General features: G+C 41.6%; 1 protein-coding gene across 6 annotated transcripts; it reads left to right on the top strand.

The window, feature by feature from the left end:
- Positions 1-966: 966 nt before the first annotated feature.
- Upf3b (UPF3B regulator of nonsense mediated mRNA decay) lies at positions 967-19,923 on the top strand. Of its 6 annotated transcripts, none has more exons than XM_052170577.1 (12): positions 967-1,230; positions 2,067-2,173; positions 2,374-2,480; positions 6,745-6,843; positions 8,468-8,572; positions 8,926-9,036; positions 11,366-11,409; positions 11,815-11,997; positions 12,397-12,435; positions 14,530-14,690; positions 15,683-15,906; positions 18,963-19,124. In XM_052170577.1, the coding sequence occupies exons 1-12, from the start codon at positions 1,075-1,077 to the stop codon at positions 19,028-19,030; spliced, it is 1,404 nt and encodes a 467-aa protein (XP_052026537.1). In that variant the 5' UTR covers positions 967-1,074; the 3' UTR covers positions 19,031-19,124. The 6 variants fall into 6 exon arrangements, with proteins under 6 accessions (XP_052026537.1, XP_052026533.1, XP_052026534.1 ...); XM_052170573.1 differs by having other exon boundaries at positions 968-1,230; positions 15,683-15,989; positions 18,963-19,923; XM_052170574.1 differs by lacking the exon at positions 12,397-12,435 and having other exon boundaries at positions 968-1,230; positions 15,683-15,989; positions 18,963-19,923.
- The last annotated feature ends 282 nt before the right edge of the window (positions 19,924-20,205 follow it).

The raw sequence follows: 20,205 nt of genomic DNA, 5'->3' as shown, positions 1-20,205 counted from the left end.
TGGTTGATACAGGGTTCCACTATCTAGCACTAATTTGCCTGAAACTTGCTATTTAGACCACACTTTGAATTTGTAGTGATCCTCCTCTTACAAGTTCCCCAGTGCTGCGATTACAGGCTCGATCTAAGTCACACAGCATAAAACCTTGTGGGAATTTTTATATGAGTACACTGCTGTTGTTGGTACAGTGATCTCTCTTTTTTAAGATTTATTTATTATATGTGAGTACACTGTAGCTGTCTTCAGACACACCAGAAGAGGGCATCGGATCCCATTACAGATGGTTGTGAGCCACCATGTGGTTGCGGGGATTTGAACTCAGGACCTTCAGAAGAGCAATCAGTGCTCTTAACCACTGAGCCATCTCTCCAGCCCAGGGTGTCTTTTATCTGAAAAAGAAAATCATTAAACATTTAAGATTAGGGGATCCACTCTGGGAGGCAGAGGCAGAGGCAGATGGATTTCTGAGTTCAAGAAGTGTGGTCTACAGAGTGAGTTCCAGGACAGCCAGGGCTATACAGAGAAACTATGTCTCGAAAAAAAACAAATCAAAAAAAAAAATTAGGGAATTATATATACTTTAAATCTTTATGGAATTTTTTAATTTGAAAAAAATCACTAAACTTTTAAGATTAAATGATTACATATACTTAAACTCTTTTTTGAGATAAAATCTTTATAAAACATCTGGATGATTCCCACATTTCTAATCCTAAACGGGTAGCTGCTTTGCATGCTGGGAGTTGTAGTCCAGGAACGAGTAATTTCTATACAAGATGGCGGAGTTGCTAATGACGCGCTAAGGGGCGGGTCCCGAGGGAATCTAGGCCGCTAGGGGATTGGGCAGCACCGGGACAGGCAGGCGAAAGGTCAGATGTTAAAACCTTAACCCCGAGTGAAACCGGTGCCTTGAACTCTCGCGAGATCTCGGGGAGCCCAATGGAACGCAGGGCTCTGCTTATCACTAGGGCTATTTGTTGGGGGCGGAGCTTCTGAGGGCTCAACCGGAGTCGTAGGTGCCCGGCGTAACCGCTTAGCAGCTGTGCCACCGCGCTAAAGAGCGTAACCGTGGCCATGAAGGAAGAAAAAGATCATAGGCCTAAAGAGAAACGAGTGACCCTGTTAACGCCTCAGGGCGCCACAGGCGGCTGTATTGCAGTTACTGCTGAAGGCGCCAAAGGGGACGATAGGCAAGATCGCAACAGGGACAAGAAAGAAGCTTTGAGCAAGGTGCTTATCGGGTGGTGGCACAAGAGGGCGGGACGTGTACACGGACTGGGGAGCATGGCTGGGAATGGGGCTGCTCTCTTCTCTTCCTCTCCCGGGTAGCTCTTCTGTTTCTAACTGAATGGAAATCGTTTCGCTCTGTCTCACGCACTGGTGGGAATGGGATTAGCAGGTTCTGCTAAAGCCCCCGAAGTTGGGGGTGAGGGAAAAGGAGGGTTCCTAGATGAGAAGGGTTTGGGTTAGAGCTGCGACTGTGGGGTGCTTATGGGAGAGGGGAGCAGCAGTAAAGATAGGGGAACTTTCCTTGGCTTGAATTGCTAAATAGACCTTGCGACACCGGGGTTAGGGGTGGGAGTATTTGTGCTGTAAGTGTTAATGGAGGCGAGTTGGGGGAGCACGTTAAAGGGGATTGATGACCTGAAGGAGCAGACAGATGGAGGGCGATGGGTAAATGTTGTACGTGTTAAGCAGAATGGGGAAAGGAGTTCATTTCGCGCATGTTAAACGTGAGAGATACAATTTCCTGACACCCACAAAAGATCTGGATTCGTCTACCTTTTTACCAATAGATCCGTTCAAGATGGCTTATAAACTCCATTTAAGAACAGAACCTGGGATTTTCCTTGCCTCACACAGGTGTCATTTCCAGAAGTTTGTATAAACCCGTGTTATCCATACCTTTGAACAATTCGTAGCATTAGGCTGCAGAAGGATATTTTCGGTGTTTTTGTTAAAAGTGCTTCTGTATTTTAAAGCCAATCATCAGAAGCCACGATTCTGGTGTGCCTGCAAGTTGGTTGCTATGTACTGAGTTTCCTTTCCTCCCTTCGTGTCCTAAGGTGGTAATTCGAAGATTACCTCCCACTTTGACCAAGGAACAGCTTCAGGAACATCTTCAACCTATGCCTGAGCATGATTATTTTGAGTTTTTTTCTAACGATACCAGGTAAAAACAAATAAAATTAAATTAAACGGGGGTGGGGGTGGGGTGGGGGATGGGTGGGTGGGGGGTGGGATGGATGGTGGAAAACAGCCTTCCTTTCTTTTTACCTTTTGCTCTTTGAGCGAGTGTCTTTAATGTATTTATGTTTGCAATGCAGCCACACATCTGCAACCATAGTCACGAAATTGTTTTCCCCTTTATAGTCTCTATCCTCATATGTATGCCAGAGCATATATCAACTTTAAAAACCAAGAAGACATTCTTTTATTCAGGGACCGCTTTGACGGCTATGTATTCCTTGACAATAAAGGTGAGTATAAGATTTAGGAAGAGTTTGTCATGGTTATATTTAAGAGAATTTGTGCAGCCACTTGAGATGCATGCCTGTAATCAGAGTGCTGGCGGCAGAGGCAGGAGGGAAGATGACTGCAAGTTTGAGGCCCATCTGGGCTACATGGAGAGAGAGAGAGGTGGGGGAGAGAGGGAGAGAGGAAGGAAGAGAGAGCGGGTTGAGGAAGGGGAGGGGACAGCGGTATACAGTGTTCTCCGTACCTATGCAGGTTCAACTTAAAGTCCTTTAAGATAAAATGTGCAGCACCAAAAGAATTTTTACAACCCTGAGATAGTTTTATTAACCTATTATATCTTTACTTTGATCCAGTGAATACAGTTGTCACTGATTTGTCCTGATGCGATACTTTAAACTTGTTTTAAATGTTGACATTCGGTTTCAAAGATGCTAATTAATATCCTTTCTGTTGCTAGTTAGTTCTCAGTTCCAATGCTGTTTACGTTTTCTCACAAAGTTGCATATAACTAAAGTATCAAATTCGATCTCCCAGTGTGGTGATTGACATGTGAGACCTTGGGTTCAATCCCTAGCATCAGCCAAAAACAGGAACACACACAAATTCTTGGGATCCAAAGATACACAGTTTGTAACAGTGACAGATTTCTGACTGACCTCCTGACTCACTTTTTATTTGCTGTCTGGTGTTTGCAATGTTTAGCTAGAATGCATCCAAGTTGCCATTTGCCATCCTTCATTTGGTTTTATAATCATGGACAAGTGATGTGGGGTTTCCTGTCTGTTTTTATTTCCTCAGTTACTTCAAGTTTGCAAATATTAAATCCTTGTTATGGAATATGCCGATACAAGTCAAAGGCTTGACAACTGTGTTTGTCCAACTTGTGTGCACTTAGGATCAATAAGCGTCTCTCACTTATTGCTAAAGCCCCTCTTTGCTATGTTGTCACTCATGCCTAACACCCTTGTCTAATTATCAAATTTCCCAAACTGGCTATTTTTTCCTGACAAGTATTTTTATTCTAGTAGATAACAATGATTTCTCATTTAGCCCCAGGGATCCAAGATGTATAATATTTTCATTTCTTTATCCCTTATATCTAAGTGATAAGCTAAGTGATAAGTCTATTGACTTTTTTTGTTGTTGTTGCTGTTTTCGAGACAGGGTTTCTCTGTGTAGTCCTGGCTGTCCTGGAATTCACTCTGCAGACCAGGCTGGCTTCGAACTCAGAAATCCATCTGCCTCTGCCTCTGCCTCTGCCTCTGCCTCTGCCTCTGCCTCCTGAGTGCTGGGATTTAAGGCATGCACCACCACTGCCCGGCGGCTTATTATTTTTTTAATCAATTTTATTAAATGTATTTGTCTATTTTGTGTGTCTTTAGGCTATGGAACACATGGTCTCCCTTCCACCATGAGGGTCTTGGGAATTGAACTCAGATCATCAACTTTGGTGGCAAGTGCCCTTACACACTGAGCCGTCTCACCAGCCTGCTGTGGATTTTTTTTTTTTTTACAGTTTCATTTATTGTGCTTGTTTTTGAAAAGTATTTGATGTGTATGGGTGTTGCCTGTATGTATGTCTTGCACCACATTCATGCCTAGTGCCCACAGAGGCCAGACAAGAGCATCAGATAACTTGGACTGCAGAGTTACAGATGGTTGTAAGCTGCCATGTGGGTGGGTGCTGGGAATTGAACCCAGATCTAAGAGGAGGAGGTACTCTTAATCATTGAGCCATCACTCCAGCACCTAAAAGGTAGTTTTTTCCTAAGGCTTGTAGGGTTTTGTTTTTGTTTTTGTTTTTTGTTTTTTTTGAGACTCATCTATACTTTACATTGTGTCCTTATCAGCCAATATGCAGACATCCCGTGCCTTTTGCGGGAGTTTCTGCTTTTCTATTTCTGTATACTTCAGTTTAACTGCCATAAAATCCGTGCATTTGTATGTGTGTACATGTGCATGCACACACTTGCACACACCCACTATACTGAGGATTAGACATGGGGACTCTCATTGGCCATGTCTCTACCAGTGAGCTATATCTCAAACTTGAAATTTTGAAAAGACGGTTTCAATTGATAGTTATGAACCGAACATTCCAAGCTCACCCTGGTAGTCATAGGCCTCCATTGCCTTGTGCCTCGGTTCTGGTTTTCTTTGTTCGTTTCCCCAATCTGTCTCCCACTGTTTCACAGTCCTTTCTTCTGGGTTTATCTATTCTACTCCTCAAATATGTAGTAGTTTCTCATCTGATTCTGCATTCATTAGGATTTTCATAACCTTGTTTCTTTCGTGATTTGGGTTTGTAGCCTAGGCCAGTTTTGAATTTCTCATCATCTTGCCTTCATCTCCTGAGGCTTGCAAGTGTATGCCACCCAACCCTACTCCACTTCTTACTTTATTCTAGTTAATGTCCACATGCAACTGAAGACAAGAAGGTATTTTGTACCTCATATGACATTGTTTGGTGGGAATGATAGATTATATCTTTTTTTAGCAGTCAGTTTTTCATTGAAATATGATTCGTACATCATAGAATTGAGCATCTGTAAGTGCAGACTTGATGGGGTTAGTATATTCACAAACTTTTACAACCATCACTACTAATTCTGGAGCATTTCATCATCCCCAGAGAAACCTGTATCTGTTAGCAATTTTCTCCTCCTCCCACTTCAGCCCTGGCTGCCACACTGATCTACTTTATGTCTATGGATTTCCATACTCTGGGCATTTCATATCAACAGAATCATATAATATATGCAATCTGTAGTCCTTTTGGGGTTTTGTTTTCCTTTGTTTTGACTTTTTGAGACAATTTCTCTGTGTAGTCCAGGCTGGCCCTGAACTTGTCTCACTCTTCCTGTCTCTGTTTTCTGAGTGCTGTGCAATGTGATAATTTGATTATGCATATTCTGTGAAATGATTGATATAGTGACGTTAATTACATCTATCAAACTCACATTGGTGCCTCATTCACAATAAAAGCTTTATGAAGATGTAATTTACACATTATAAAACCCACTTTTTTTTTTTTAAGATAGGGTTTCTTCTGTCATCCTGGTGGTCCTGGATTTCGCTCTGCCTGCTTCTGCCTCCTGAGTGCTGGGACCAAAAAAGGAATTCTCAACCACTGTGCAGGAAAATCTATCCCTTTAAAGCATACAGTTCATTGTTTTTTTCATATAGTCACATGAAATATGATTATGGTTAATTTTCATATATTTCACATGAAATATGGTTATGCTTATATAACCATCACCACAATCTAGTTTTAGACTGGATTGTCATCCCAATGAAGAATCTTCTTCATTAGTACTGAGATGACCGGCATGTGCCCCTACACAGAGCTTCTGTCTCTAGATTTACTTCTACTTGGGAATTATATGCTTGTAACCCCAGAGTTTGGAAGGTATGGACAGGAGGATCAGGAGTGTCAGACAGTTTAGCTACCTAGCAAGTTTGAGGCTGGCTGTGACTAGTTACATGAAGTGTCCTACTTCCCAATATAGTTTTTCTTAAAGTTTGCTTATTTAAGAGATCTCTAATGTTTGCTAGATTATTCAGGATTTTTGAGACAAAAGCTTGCTAGGTAGCCCAGGCTGGCCTTGAACTCATGGCCCTCTTGCTTTCACCTTAGCAGTGCCAGCATTATCAACAAGAAGCCACTATTCTAAGTTCTAATATATAAATTAAATTGGCCAGGTGATGGTGGCGCACACCTGTAATCCCAGCACTTGGGAGGCAGAGGCAGGCAGACTTCTGAGTTTGAGGCCAGCCTGGTCTACAGAGTGAGTTCCAGGACAGCCAGGGCTATACAGAGAAACCCTGTCTCGAACAACCAAAAAAAAAAAAAAATTAAATTGAAGAATGTCTTTTTGCATATCAAATATGACACTTTAGAAGTTGAATTTCAGGGAACATTGACTTCTCTGCTGTATCTTTTATTTATCTGTTGCTGCTGTTGATTGAGATAGGATCTTTGTGTGCTTGCTTGAAATTCTTGGGCTTAAGCAATGTTCCTGCCTCAGTTTTCCAGGTAGTTGAGACTGTAGGTACACACTTGCCCCTCCCCCAAGTCTGCTGTCATGTGTTTGATTATGCTATCAGTGTTAATGCTATAATTATATTAGTCTAGTAAGGGTGTTGGCCTTTGGGAGACTATTGAAATAACTGTAGGTCTACAAAACAGTACATTGATTTACTTATACATCTCTTTTGACATCTTAATTGTTAAAGGCAAGAATGACTTTTTTTTTTCTTAAACAGGTCAGGAATATCATGCTATAGTAGAATTTGCACCATTTCAAAAAGCTGCAAAAAAGAAGATTAAGAAAAGAGATTCAAAAGTTGGGACTATCGAGGATGGTATAGTACTGCTGTTGGCTTGTAGCTATTTACTTTAGTTTTTAGTTCTTTTGCATGGTGCTCTTGTGAGTTAGACTCCAGTATGTTAAATTAGAAAACGTACAAATAAAGTTAGTGAGAAATGTTATGACTATGGAAGCTGTGCTGAATTGTTAGGAGTGGGTGTGGGTTTTCTACTGTTTCTGTTCTCTTTGTCTAGTGGTATTTCATTCCTCCACCACTGAGCAGTAAATCGTTTTGAGTCTGCTGATTAGAAAATGGTAAGAAAGGGCTACAGAGATGGCACAGTGGGTAAGAACACTGGCTGCTCTTCCTAAGGTCCTGAGTTCAAATCCCAGCAACCACATGGTGGCTCACAACCATCTGTAATGGGATCTGATGCCCTCTACTGGCATGTAGGTGTACATGCAGACAGCACTTCTACATTTAAAAAAATACATAAATAAATTGTTTTGAAACGAAAAATCAGTTTTTAAAGACTAACAAGTGCTCTTTGCAGCCTCCTACGGTTGCTATGATTTGATTTTCAGTTTTCTAAAACAGTTTGACCTGTGGCAGAAAACTCTGTACAATTTTTTTTGAGATTTGTTTTTATTTTATGTATATGAGTAATTTGCCTGCATGTATGGCTGGATACCACTTGTGTGCCTAGTGACAGGAGAGACCAGAAGAGGGCATTAGGTCCCCTAGAACTAGAATTATAGACAATCAGGAGCCACTGTGTAGGTGCTAAGTAGTAAACCCAGGTCCAAAAGCAGTCAGTACTCTTTAACTAATGAGCCATTTCTCTGTCCCCCAAAAGCTTAAAAGATGTGATATATATAGTGGGGTGGGGAGGCATAGAGTTCAGAGGGCAGCATGTAGGTCTTGGTTATTGCCTTACACAGTTTGGGTCCTGGGGATGGAACCCAGGCTGTCAGTCAGGTTTGGCAGTAAATGTCCGTGCCATCTAAGCTATCTTGAAACATTCCCCCACCCCAAGAAAAATACCTTATCTCCAAGGAACTTCATGTAAAGCAACTAAAATTGCCAGTCTGATGTCCTAGGCTTTGAATGTGTAGTTAACAATACATGCAATTCTTAGGCTAAACAGAAATATTAGAAGGGAAAATTGAAATAATTTTCATCTAAAACAGGCAAAACTAATTCCAGATTTTGTGATTTTTGTTAACATTGTATTGAATCACTGTTGTATGACTCCTGTCTTAGACAAGGATTTAGCACTAGTATTTTTAAATATTATTTCTTATGTGTGTGGGTGTTTGCCTGCCTGTATATCTATGTACCACATGCATGGGTAGTGCCCTAGAAGGGGGTACTTAGTCCCTTAGAATTGAAGAGACAGAATATTGTGCGGCACCATTGAGTTCTGGGACGTGAACCTGGGTCCTCTGAGAGTTCAGCTACTGTTCTTACCCGCTCAGCCATCTGTCCAGCCAATATTTTTATGTCAGATTGAACTTTTAGAAACACCTTGTTGAATTTCTGTCATTTGTTACTATATCAGGTACTTTATAAAACAATGAGGACTCAATAGCACAGTTCTTTTTTGATGATATTAAGATTTTCAATGTGGAAGACCAAACAAAATAATAACTCAGGTGTATTTATTTCCCTTTCTTAGGACAGAGGTATCTAGGAATGAACTCCAGGAATCACCATACTCTCCAAAGAGAAACTTGTCCTCCAGTTTCTCTTTTTTGGAACACCTATGTTGACTTTTCCTACAGTGGGTTATGCCCGTGCACATATTGCTTACACACTGTTAATTAAGACTCTATAATTCCCATTTCTCCTACAAGTGTGGCTCTTGATTCATAGAAGCCTTAGTTTTTATCTCCTGAGACTCTGGGGGCTCAAGACTAACACCTCGCCCATGCCAAGGACGTGCCCTCTCTCCCCTGAGCGGCCAGCCCAGGCCTGGGGCCGCGCTCCACCTCTTGTCAGTGTGCTCAATTTTTAATCTTTAATCCATATAGTAGGAAAAAATGCCATACTTGTAAGATACATATCTATCCTAGCTAACATTTCCTTTTTATTGTTTAAAGTCTCTATTTTCTGGTTCCTTAAATGATTATTCAGATCCAGAATACAGAAAATTTTTGGAGAGTTATGCCACAGACAATGAGAAAATGACATCTACTCCAGAGACATTGCTGGAGGAAATTGAAGCCAAAAATCGAGAATTACTAGGTAAGTAGGAAAAGGATTTTGCCAATGACTTTTTAGTCTTGTCTCCTCTGGCATGATTTGACAGCTGTGTGATCTTGAAATCATTCCCTTCCCTGAGACTGCTTCTACTTGAATGCATACAGTAAACACCTGCCTCACAGGATGGGGACACTGCATCCATGAGACAAGATTCTTTTTTTTTTCTTTTTTTTTTTTTTTTGGTTCATATTTTTTGGTTTTTTGAGACAGGGTTTCTCTGTGTAGCCCTGACTGTTCTGGAACTCACTCTGTAGACCAGGCTAGCCTCGAACTCAGAAATCCGCCTGCCTCTGCCTCCCAAGTACTGGGATTAAAGGCGTGCGCCACCACTGTCCTGGCATGAGACAAGATTCTAATGGCTTCCTTAGTGTTATACAGCTGTGGTAATAAGTATGCCCAGTTAAAAGCTAGTTACAGAATTCCTAGCCAATGCTAAGTCTTTGAAGAACAATTGGTGTCTCCTAGCAGTAAGTTTATATTCCTAAAACTTGACCTGGTAATCTTACAGCTGAAGTTCACTACTATAAAATTGAAAATCTGAGAAATTTCAGCTCAGATGTTTGTTCTAAGCAATCAATTCTTTTTTTGTTTTGTTTTTTTGTTTTTGTTTTTGTTTTTTTTTTCCTGAGACAAGGTTTCTCTGTGTAGCCCTGGCTGTCCTGGAACTCACTCTGTAGACCAGGCTGGCCTCGAACTCAGAAAGCCACCTGCCTCTGCCTTTGCTTCTGCCTCTGCCTCTGCCTCTGCCTCTGCCTCTGCCTCTGCCTCTGCCTCCCAGAGTGCTGGGATTACAGGCATGTGCCACCACCACCCGGCTCTAAGCAATCAATTCTAACTACTGACAGAGAGTTTGACCCAGGATTTCCACCCCTAGGAATTTATCCCATAAATTTGTTCCATAATTCTAGCTATTCAGGAGGACAGAAAGTTAAGGCCTGCCTGGGCTATAGTTTGCTCATGGCCAGTTGGGCAATTTAGTGAGTACAAAACCAAACCAAACTAAAAGATTGTAATGGTAGCATATCCTTGTAATTCCAGCACTTGGGGGATAGAAAGATCAGAGGTTAAGACCATCTTCAGTTACATAGACCAGAGCAGCCTGAGCTATATTAGACCCTGTTTCTAAAGAAATAAATAAAAAGTTTTTAAAAAGTTGTGTTTAGCCAGGCGGTGGTGGCTCATGCTTGTAATCCCAGCACTTGGGAGGCAGAGGCAGGCAGATTTCTGAGTTCGAGGCCAGCCTGGTCTACAGAGTGAGTTCCAGGACAGCCAGGGCTACACAGAGAAACCCCGTCTTGAAAAAAAAAAAAGTGTTCAAAAAGATGCCATCAAGGTTAATATCATTGTTCAGCATGTTGAAAAATGAACTTAAATACATTTCTTTTTTAAAACTCATTTTTATTTTGTTTGTTTGTTTATTGTTTTGAGATAGGTTTTATTGGTGTAGCCTTGGCTATCCTAAAACTCAGTATGTAGACCAGGCTGGCCTCGAACTCACAGAGAGATGTGCCTGCCTCTCCCTAGGTGCCACCATGTCTGACCCATTTTTACTGTTTGAATGATGTTTAGTGTGCAGGAGGAAGGTGTATGCCCGTGAGTGCTGATGCTGCCTGTGGAGAACAGAGACTTCAGAGTGTTTAGAGCTCGAGTTACTGTGAACTGTGAGGCTGTGAGCTATGTAATGTAGATACTGAGAATTGAACTCAGGCCCTCTGCTCTTAACCACTGAGCTCTTAGCCTCCTTAAATAAATTTCTAAAACTTGATTTCTATTAATGAATATTCAGAATAAGCTCATTTCTGATTGCTTCCTTAGAATAAATTCCCAGAATTAGAATTAGAGCATCAGAATGATTGGATGTTTGGAGCACAAACCCATCCCCTCAGGTTCTACCCAGTTGAGCTTACTTCTGTCTTACCAATAAGAAAAGACTCATAAAAACTTTCAGTATTTCACTGAGAACTAATTCTCTATTTTTCTCTTTTTTCCTTTTCCCTTCCTCTTCCTTCTTTTTTGAGAGGGTCTCATGTATCTTAGGCTGGGCACAGACTATATAGTCATATAGCCAAGGATGGCCTCAACTCCTGAGCTTCTTGTCTCCACAGGCATGTGCTAACATACCCAGTTTTATCCACATTTAAAAAAAATATATTTTAAGCCTGCATTTTGAAGTAGAATACTATAAAACTTGTTTGAGTTAATACAATTGTCGATTTTGTAAAGGATTTCCCCGTCCTGAGTGGGTAAGGGAGGGGTGATGAAAAGCAGGCTTCTTTCCAGGTTTGATTACTAACCTGCTGATGCTTTACAGCTAAGAGGACAACCCCACTTCTGTGCTTCCTGAAGAACAAGCAGGTAAGTGTTCATTTTGGTAGTTGTCTTGGCTCTTTCTTGGTTCACTGTGAATAAACATTCGAGAGCTTTGGAATCCTACAGGAAAAAGAGCTTCCCAAGATAGCCCTTAAAGCTTCTTTGGCCTTCTTATTCATGGTGGTCGTGGGCCTAGGGGTTTACCCTGCAGAGCTGGAGAGAGCTTTGCTGTCCCACAGACATTTTGTAGTACCCTGACAGCCTCAGGGGATGTACAAGGGAAATGTAGGAGCAGATTCTGGTCTTGATTCTTGAGGGAATGTATAGTAAGGACTTTGTAGAAAGAAGGAGAGAAATCAGATAGGTTAGCAGGTACCTGAAATGCCTTTGGGGTTAGCTGGGGTTTGGGTATGTTTGTAATCGGAAGGGTGTTGTTGTGGTTATTTCTAGAGAATGAGAGAAGAAAAAAGAGAAGAAAGGAGGAGACGGGAAATAGAGCGGAAAAGACTAAGAGAAGAAGAGAGAAGAAAATGGAAAGAAGAAGAGAAACGAAAAAGGAAAGATATAGAAAAACTGAAGAAGATAGAAAGAATTCCGGAAAGGGAGAAAGTAAGGGAAGAACCAAAGATTAAGGTATGAAAACAGCAGAGGCCGGCGCATGGCTCTAAAACTGCATGTGCCTGTTTATGCATGGGCCTGGTGGTGTGGCAAGTTTTGTTTGGATTTTGCACTTTGCGGGGGTGGGGGTGGGGAAGGGCGGAAATTGATTTCCTGTCATGCTAATAGCATTAAGTTTTAAGCTTAAGATGACTTAGGAAGATTTAGTACTTTACCCAACGCTAGCTATCATCCTTCATTGCAGACCTGTTTTGCCTAAATCACTAGTACTGTTTGGTGTGTGGGTCACTAGTGTCTCAGTTCTGGTAAATGAGGACTTTGGTGTGGCTTGCATGAACTTGGGGGTTTGTTCAGCTTTTCTTTCATGAATGATACATGAAGTTGCCTCATCTGTTTGTTTTCCACTGTCTTCAGGTACACAGGTTTCTGTTACAAGCTGTGAATCAGAAAAATGTAAGGATCAAGTACATGATACAGAGCACCTAGTATCATGTCATACACTCAGGTCTTAGCTAATAAGAACTTTTGGTGGTGGTGGTGGTAGTGTTACATGGTAAAGGCCCTACCGATTGACTCGGGGCTTTGTAAAAGCTCAGCTTTCTGACATCTCTCTTTAAAATGAAACTCAAAACCAGGCAGAGTGACTCATCACAGCACAAGGGCTTTGGAGCCAGCCAGGCCTCCAGTTCCAGAACCTATCTGAATACAATCAGATCGAATAAAATAGAGGGAGCCTCGATGTTCTGCTGGTACCCAGAAGCCCCAGCAATATAGATTCAGAGGAAAGTCAGGATGTGTAGCACCTTCTCGTCTTTTTTTAGGCCTCTCCTAATTGACCGCCATGGGAGAAGCGTATGGACAGATAGCTTGCCTTAAGCGCTTTCCTCTCTCTCACGTGATTCATGAGTGACTTTCTTGCATCTAGAAATCTATGAGCAGCAGATGCTTATTGCTACATTGCATATAGGAAGAGGAAATCTTGTAGACAAAGCTCAGCCTTGCTGCTTCCTTTCCAAGGCCTGGCTTAGGCAGTGAACATCCCAGAGAAGTACTTGGCAGCTAGATCTTCAGAAAGTCTGAAAGCATCTCACAGATATAATGGCATGGTCGCCTTCTTCTACTTTCTGGAAGCAACAGTTTAAGAGGCTGGGGTCTCCTGAGTCTCTTTTGGGCTCATCATTGCTGATACAGGGTAACCTTCCACCTCAGTTCCTTCGAGTCTCTGTCCGCCATGCCACAAGTGATTTGACTTGCTAGTCCTCGTGATGAACACGACAGAAAGTGGAGTCAGCCATACTAGCGAGCTTCTCTAATGCTCTTATTAGAGTGATGAACATCTTGGCATCTAATACAGGTAGATGGTCATTAGAGAAATAACAACACTTCAGCCGGGCGGTGGTGGCACATGCCTGTAATCCCAGCACTCTGGGAGGCAGAGGCAGGCGGATTTCTGAGTTGGAGGCCAGCCTGGTCTACAGAGTGAGTTCCAGGACAGCCAGGGCTACACAGAGAAACCCTGTCTCAGGAAAAGAAAGAAAGAAAGAAAGAAAGAAAGAAAGAAAGAAAGAAAAGAACACTTTAAATGAAACCTGCACATCTGCCCTCATTTTGCCTTGGGACCTTCATTGTGTCAATTTTGGATTCCCATTTGTAGTTGCTGTGTGTGCTGAAGTAGTCCCTGCTTAAGTGTGATGCCTTTGCATTAAGTTTTCAGCTTTTGCTTTGTGACTTGCATGATGCCTTCTCCCTGAGATGAACCTCTTATGATGCATTTACTATGATATTTTGTTTTGCCTAAGAAACTCTTGCCTATTCAACACCTAGCAGGGGTAACCATGATACCTCTTTGTAGCAATGATGTCAGAAAGGGTGTCATATATGGCACCGAATAGAGATGAAACTTAACATTCTATTATTGTATAAGGCTTTTGGATTTTAAAAACCCAGTGCCAAGTAATTGTTGCTATTTATCTCTAATGATAATGTGATTATACCATCATAAATATGTTATTCTCAGGCTTAAGGCAGAATCATTCCTGCAGTGGATCTCTCCTTTGGTAATTCAGGTATTTGGCATTCCAAGAATATACACATAAGAAAAACAAAGTAACAAAAAATACAGAGTCACTTAAAAGTTTAACCTGTAGCCAGGTATAATAGTACACACTTTTTACTAGCACTAGGGAGATAGATGTAGACAGATTGTAATTTCCTGGCTAGCCTGGGCTACATATTAAGAACCTGTCTCAAAGCCCCTTCAAGGTTAACTTAAAACCAAAGGAGTCTTGATACCATTGCCACAGGATGATGAAAGTACTTCCTGTGTAGGGAATGACACTATCACATTAGTAGCTTCCTTTTAATCACTACTGTGCTCACTGAAAGTTTGAGACTAATGGCAGAGATAAGGGGTCTTCTGTAATCTAAATTTAAAATGTTTAGTATTTGGGTTTTTTGTTGTTGTTGTTGTTGTTGTTGTTTTTTGATAGAATCAGAAGGCAGTGCCCCATGTACCAGAATGAAAAATAAACATTTTTTCTTTAAAAGCTGCTCAGGAAACCAGAAAAAGGAGATGAAAAAGAACTTGATAAAAGAGACAAAACCAAGAGACTGGACAAAGAAAATCTGACTGAAGAAAGAGCCAGTGGGCACAGTTACGCTCTGACCAGGCGTTCTGATGTCGAGCTGAAGGATGAAAAGCCGAAGAGGTCAGTCGGCAGTGAGAGCTGCCTCTTAGCCCTCTTTCGTCAGTAGCTACTAATGCAGACGCCATGTCCCGGGCTTGGATGGAATTAAGTTATTTGCTGGTTTTCTTGGCATATACAACCTGTCATAACACTCAGGAGGCTGACATAGGAAGATGGCTAGCTTCAAGGTCAGCCTAGACTACGGTAGTAAGACCTTGTCAAAAAAATGAACTGCTTGCTGGGCGGTGGTGGCGGACGCCCATAATCCCAGCACTCTGGGAGGCAGAGGCAGGTGGATTTCTGAGTTCGAGGCCAGCCTGGTCTACAGAGTGAGTTCCAGGACAGCCAGGGGTACACACAGAGACCCTGTCTCGAAAAATCAAAAAACAAAACAAAACAAAAAAATCCCCCTGCTCTATATGGCATGGAGGGAGGAGGAGCAAAGGTTCAAATATTCCAGTGTCTCCAGCTAGGTGAATGACCTTTGGCTTTTCCTTTTTAAAGATTTATTTCTATTATTTCAAATTTGTGTGTGTGTGTGTCTGTCTGTGTGTGTGTGCCCTTGTACACATGACTGCATGTGCCCACGGAGGCCAACAGTGTCAGATCCTCCTGTACCTGGGTCAGGTGGTAGAGAACCATCTAATATGGGTGCTGAGATCCAAATCAGGGTTTCTGCAAAAGCAATAGGCTCTTGTGAGCCTGCTCTCCAGCCCTGACTTCTGTTTTTCTTATTTTCTAAAGCAATTTCTACTTTTTCCTCAGCTGTAAAAGTGCACCCTCAATAAGATGACCAACTTAGAACCACAGTGTTTCTGCATTTGCAGTCGTAAGATGCTTGAAGGTTTGGTCTCACCTTCTCTGTTCTGTTCTAGTCTGTCTTGTCTTGGTTTTCAGACAGCCTCTCCAGCGTGTAGTGCTAGGACTTGAGCCCTGGGCACTTTATGCATCATTAGCAAAGCACTGGATGAGCCGCACTGCGTCTCCAGCACTCTTCTCTCTTTTTCACCCAGGCCTGATGACGAGGGTGTCAGTGTCAGAGATTACAGAGAGAGGGACCGGGACTATGAAAGAGATCAGGAGCGCATGATGCGAGAAAGAGAGAGGCTGAAGCGCCAAGAGGAAGAGCGCCGGAGGCTGCAGCAGAAGGAGCGCTATGAGAAAGAGAAGGCTTTTAAGCGGAAGGAAGAAGAAATGAAGAGAGAGAAAGAGGCACTTCGAGATAAAGGAAAGAAGAGTGAGAATACAGAATCAATATGCTCGTTAGAAAAAATTGAAAAAAAAGAGGAAGTGGTTAAGAGAGACCGCATAAGGAACAAGGTGCTGCTGGTTTTTTTTATTAAACTTGGTTGTTTTTATGAGGATTTTTTTCCCTGTTCTTACAAGTATAAATTTAAAGGAATGTGTCCTCTCCCCACCCCACACTAGGTATTGAATCATTGCAAGTTTTCTGCCAGTGAACTTCAGCCCCAGCCCCTATTGTGGAATTTTCATTTTCTTTTTTTTTTCTAATTGATTTGTTTATTTTTTGCATGTGTGCACATGAGTGCACACAAGTGCACACATGTCCAGTGCATGAGTGATGGTCAGAGGACAGTTTGTGGGAGCCATTCTCTCCTTGCACCAGGTGGGTTCTAGGGATTGAACCCAGGTTGTCAAGCTTGGCAGCAAGTCCTCTTCCCCAATGAACCATCTCATCCGCCCAATGGTAATTTCTTTCTTTGTTTCTTTCTTTTCTTTTTTGTTTTTCTTTTTTTGTTCTCCCTCACCCTCTCTCTCGCTTTGATTTTTCAAGACAGGGTTTCTCTGTGTAGCCCTGGCTGTCCTGGAACTCATTTTGTACACTAGGCTGGCCTTGAACTCACAGAGATCTGCCTGCCTCTGCCTCCTGAGTGCTGAGATTAAAGGCATGCCCAACCATGCCCAGCTTCAAAGGTAATTTCTTAATATCCTAATTATTCATAGTCAGAGTTTCCCAGTTGCACCGTTAATGTCTTTTTAAATAAGGACTATGAACAATGTTCATAGAGTGTAGTTGAATTTTGTTTTGATCTAAGCAATCTCCTTTTCTCCCCTGTCATTTAATTGTTTGTTGTAGAAACCAGTTTGTCCTAGGAATCGTCTGAGATTGTAGATTGGCAAATTATAACTTTTTGATCTCATTGAACATATATATTCTGTTTCTTTTACAGTTAGTAATTAAGTGCTGGTACTGTGATAGACAACAGCATAAATGGAACCATATGTTCAAAACAGAGCATTGAAAATTTATAATTAAACAATTTTAAAATGAAAATAATAGTCAAATCTAGGCTAAAAATCAGCAAAATTTTTTTTCCTGGAAAAAAAAGCAGCTGCTAAATTATTTAGTCTGTATGTATGAGCCATACAGCCTCTGTCACAACAGCTAAACTCTGTAAGAAAATAGACATGGGTGGTATATAAAAATGAGCTTCAGATAGAGAGTGTTTCTGAGTACTTAAAAGTGCTTGCCTAGCTTGCATGAGGCCCTAAGTTCAAAAATTAAAATTAACAAAAATAAGCTGGGCATGGTGGTCCACAGCTTTTATTTCTCCTAGCACTTGGGAGGCAGATGTAGAAGGGTCTCTGTTCAAGGACAACCTGGTCTATTTAGTTGAATCCAAGGACAGCCAGGGCTATGTAGAGAGACCCTGTACCAATAACAACAAAAACACTTGGGGCTGGAGAGATGGCTTGGCACTTAAGGGGTGAATATTATTTTTTCAGAGTACTGGAGTTCAATTGCTAGTACCCATGTCAGGCAGCTCACAAACATATATAACTCCAGCCACTGTGGGCAACTACATGTCCTTAGAGATCTACACATGCACACTTCCATCCCCACACACAGTTAAAAATAATAATAAGGATACATAAAATCTTTTTTCAAAAGGCTAGTCACGGTGCACCCCCCTGTAATCCCAGAACAGAGGAGGCAAAAGCAGGTGGGTTTCTGTAAGGCAGACAAATCTTTTATTTTTTCCGCTTTGCTAGGGATCAAACCCAAGACCTAGTTAGGAAAGAATTCGACCACTGAGCTAAATCCTCAGCCAAGCTTAAACATATTTTTGTGTAGTTTTGGATCTTTACAGTGAATTTATTGCATGGGACATGGTGGCTTGTGTCTGAAGGAGGATTTCAAGTCAAAGGTCAGCCTGGGCTACCTTAGACCCTGTTCTTCCTTTCCCACCAAGTTTACTGGTAGAGAATCACAGGGATGTATGTAGTTGTAGTCTCTCCAGTGATTCCCCCACCCCAGGGCCAGTAGTCTAACCCCTGGCTTTGAATGTATTAGACACTTTGTTACTGAGCTACAGCTTGGCCCTTGGTTCTTGTTTCTAAAGTTTAAAAAAATTAGAGGTAATTAATTTTTATTTAGCTAATACCTACATAATTAGGTTATCTTGAGATAGTTTTAAAATTAGGCAAATACATTATATGCATGTACAAAGTTCTCAAAGAACTAATAAAATATTATTTTAAAAATTAGGCAGTAGGGGCTGGAGAGATGGCTCAGTGGTTAAGAGCACTGACTGCTTTTCCAAAGGTCCTGAGTTCACTTCCCAGCAACTACATGGTGGCTCACAAACATCCGTACACCCTCTTCTGGAGTGTCTGAAGACAGCTACAGTGTACTTACATATAATAAATAAATAAATCTTTAAAAAAAATTAGGCAGTAGACTTCTCAAAACATCACCCAAGCCATGTGAAGTCATTCTTACGTGACTACAGGTTGGGTATAGTGTTGAACACCTTTAATCCCAGCATTCAAGAGGCAGAGACAGATGGGTCTCTGTGAACTGGAGGCCAGCCTGGTCTATATAGGAAGTTCCAGGACTACTAGACTACATCGAGAGATCCCGTCTCAAATAAAAAAGTGGCAGCAGCTAGAGCTGGTGATGACAGCTTGTAACCCCAGGAAGGTGAGGTAAGGAGATATTAAGGTCAAGGACACCTGGGCAACTTAGTGGTCCTTGTCTTGGGATAAAAGGGGCTGAGAATATTGCTCAGTAGAGTACTAATCTACCATGCACTAAGCTCTTGTTCAATCCCTCCTGCCAAAAAAGTTTGCTTTTTTTTTTTTTTTTTTTTTTTTTTGGAGAAGGAGGAAAGGAAAAGGGAAATTATTCTGTAGCACATAGCCAGGGCTTTGGTCTGATAGGATTTGGTCTATTCAGGATATATGAATGCGTGATTTAGGGCTGCAGAAGCGCCCCTCATGTTAAAACAGAATAACACTGTTATAACATGAATGTTTTGTTTGTTTCAGGATCGCCCAGCAATGCAGCTCTACCAACCAGGGGCGCGAAGCCGAAGTCGACTCTGTCCCGCCGATGACAGCATCAAGCCTGGAGATTCCCCTGTGGACAAAAAGCAGGAAAGTGGTATTAGCCATAGAAAAGAAGGAGGAGAAGAGTGAGAAGTCCAAATGGCCATAGGTGTCCTGACTGTCCAGGCAGCCAAAGAGCACGTATTATGCTATCCAGAAGTGCCTTCAGGGCAAAGGAACAGAGCACAAGAAAAGGGGTCGCTGTGCTGGTGGGATGTACTACAGAGGAGTGTGTCTAAGCAGAATAAGATTGCAGGCTCAGAATCGAAGGACAATTTCATTGTTTTCTGCAGTTTCCACAAGTTAATTTTAATGTCTCAGAAAAAGATGGTAGCAAGGACATTGCAAGTGAAAAATGTCAAATAAGGGTTTAACTTTGTCTGACAGCTAAAAAGAGCAGATTCGAGAATCAACAGGTGTTCTTAATCCTGGCTTGGAGCTGAGTGGGACGGAAGCACACCAAGTCTTGCTGGGATCTGACTACTTTGCATTGGTGTTGACTGTTGACTCTGTAGTGTAGAAGCAAAGAGCATGTAACTAGCGCGAGTAGAGCAGAGCATAGAGCAAACTGTGGCTGATGGAAAAGATTTCAATAGTCACGTTCCATCTATATCCTGTGTCTGAACTTTTCATAATTACAGCTTGTTTTACTTCTGTGAATGTAGCATCCAAAAATACTTGTAAACATCTCGTTTTTTGCCTTTAGCATTTTTTCCTATTTCTAGGTAAAATGTAGTCCTTGGTTAGTTACTGACGATCTAGTCTCTGTTTCATCTTAGGTCTGATGATTTGAGTGCATACCTCTCCAGGAAGGAAACGACACCAATATCTGTTCCTGTTATGGCAGCTTTCAGTCTTAGCTTGTTTTGTAATGCTGTCAATAAATTTCCATTTCATTCAAGTATGAAGGTGCATTTATTTATTCAAGTACTGACTTATATGTGGTGCTGGGGATGGAACCAAGGGCCTCAAGCATGCTACGTGTGTTTTCTACCACCTCTCTAGCCCCACGCCAAGGGTGATTGTCAACTTTATTAAATAGCTGTTGGTTCTAGGAAATTAAACATTTCATTGTGATTTAAGTTCTTGGGACTTTTGAAAGGGGATAAATGATATTAATTTTTGCCTTTAGTAGGTAAGGAGAAGCTTTGACCAAGTAGAGGGTCAGATCATGGTTCCCTAT

This window comes from Apodemus sylvaticus, chromosome X (genome assembly GCF_947179515.1).
Source record: "Apodemus sylvaticus chromosome X, mApoSyl1.1, whole genome shotgun sequence".
In the NCBI taxonomy this organism is placed as follows: Eukaryota; Metazoa; Chordata; class Mammalia; order Rodentia; family Muridae; genus Apodemus; species Apodemus sylvaticus.
The sequence above is the reverse complement of the archived record's forward strand: the minus strand, read 5'-3'. Positions and strand labels throughout refer to the sequence as shown.

Coding starts and splice junctions, on each gene's coding strand:
- Upf3b (XM_052170573.1), top strand. CDS start 1,075: ATGAAGGAAGAAAAAGATCATAGGCCTAAAGAGAAACGAGTGACCCTG. Junction 2,174..2,373: donor TTTTTTTCTAACGATACCAG/GTAAAAACAAAT, acceptor TCCCCTTTATAG/TCTCTATCCTCATATGTATG. Junction 6,844..8,467: donor AGTTGGGACTATCGAGGATG/GTATAGTACTGC, acceptor TCCCTTTCTTAG/GACAGAGGTATCTAGGAATG.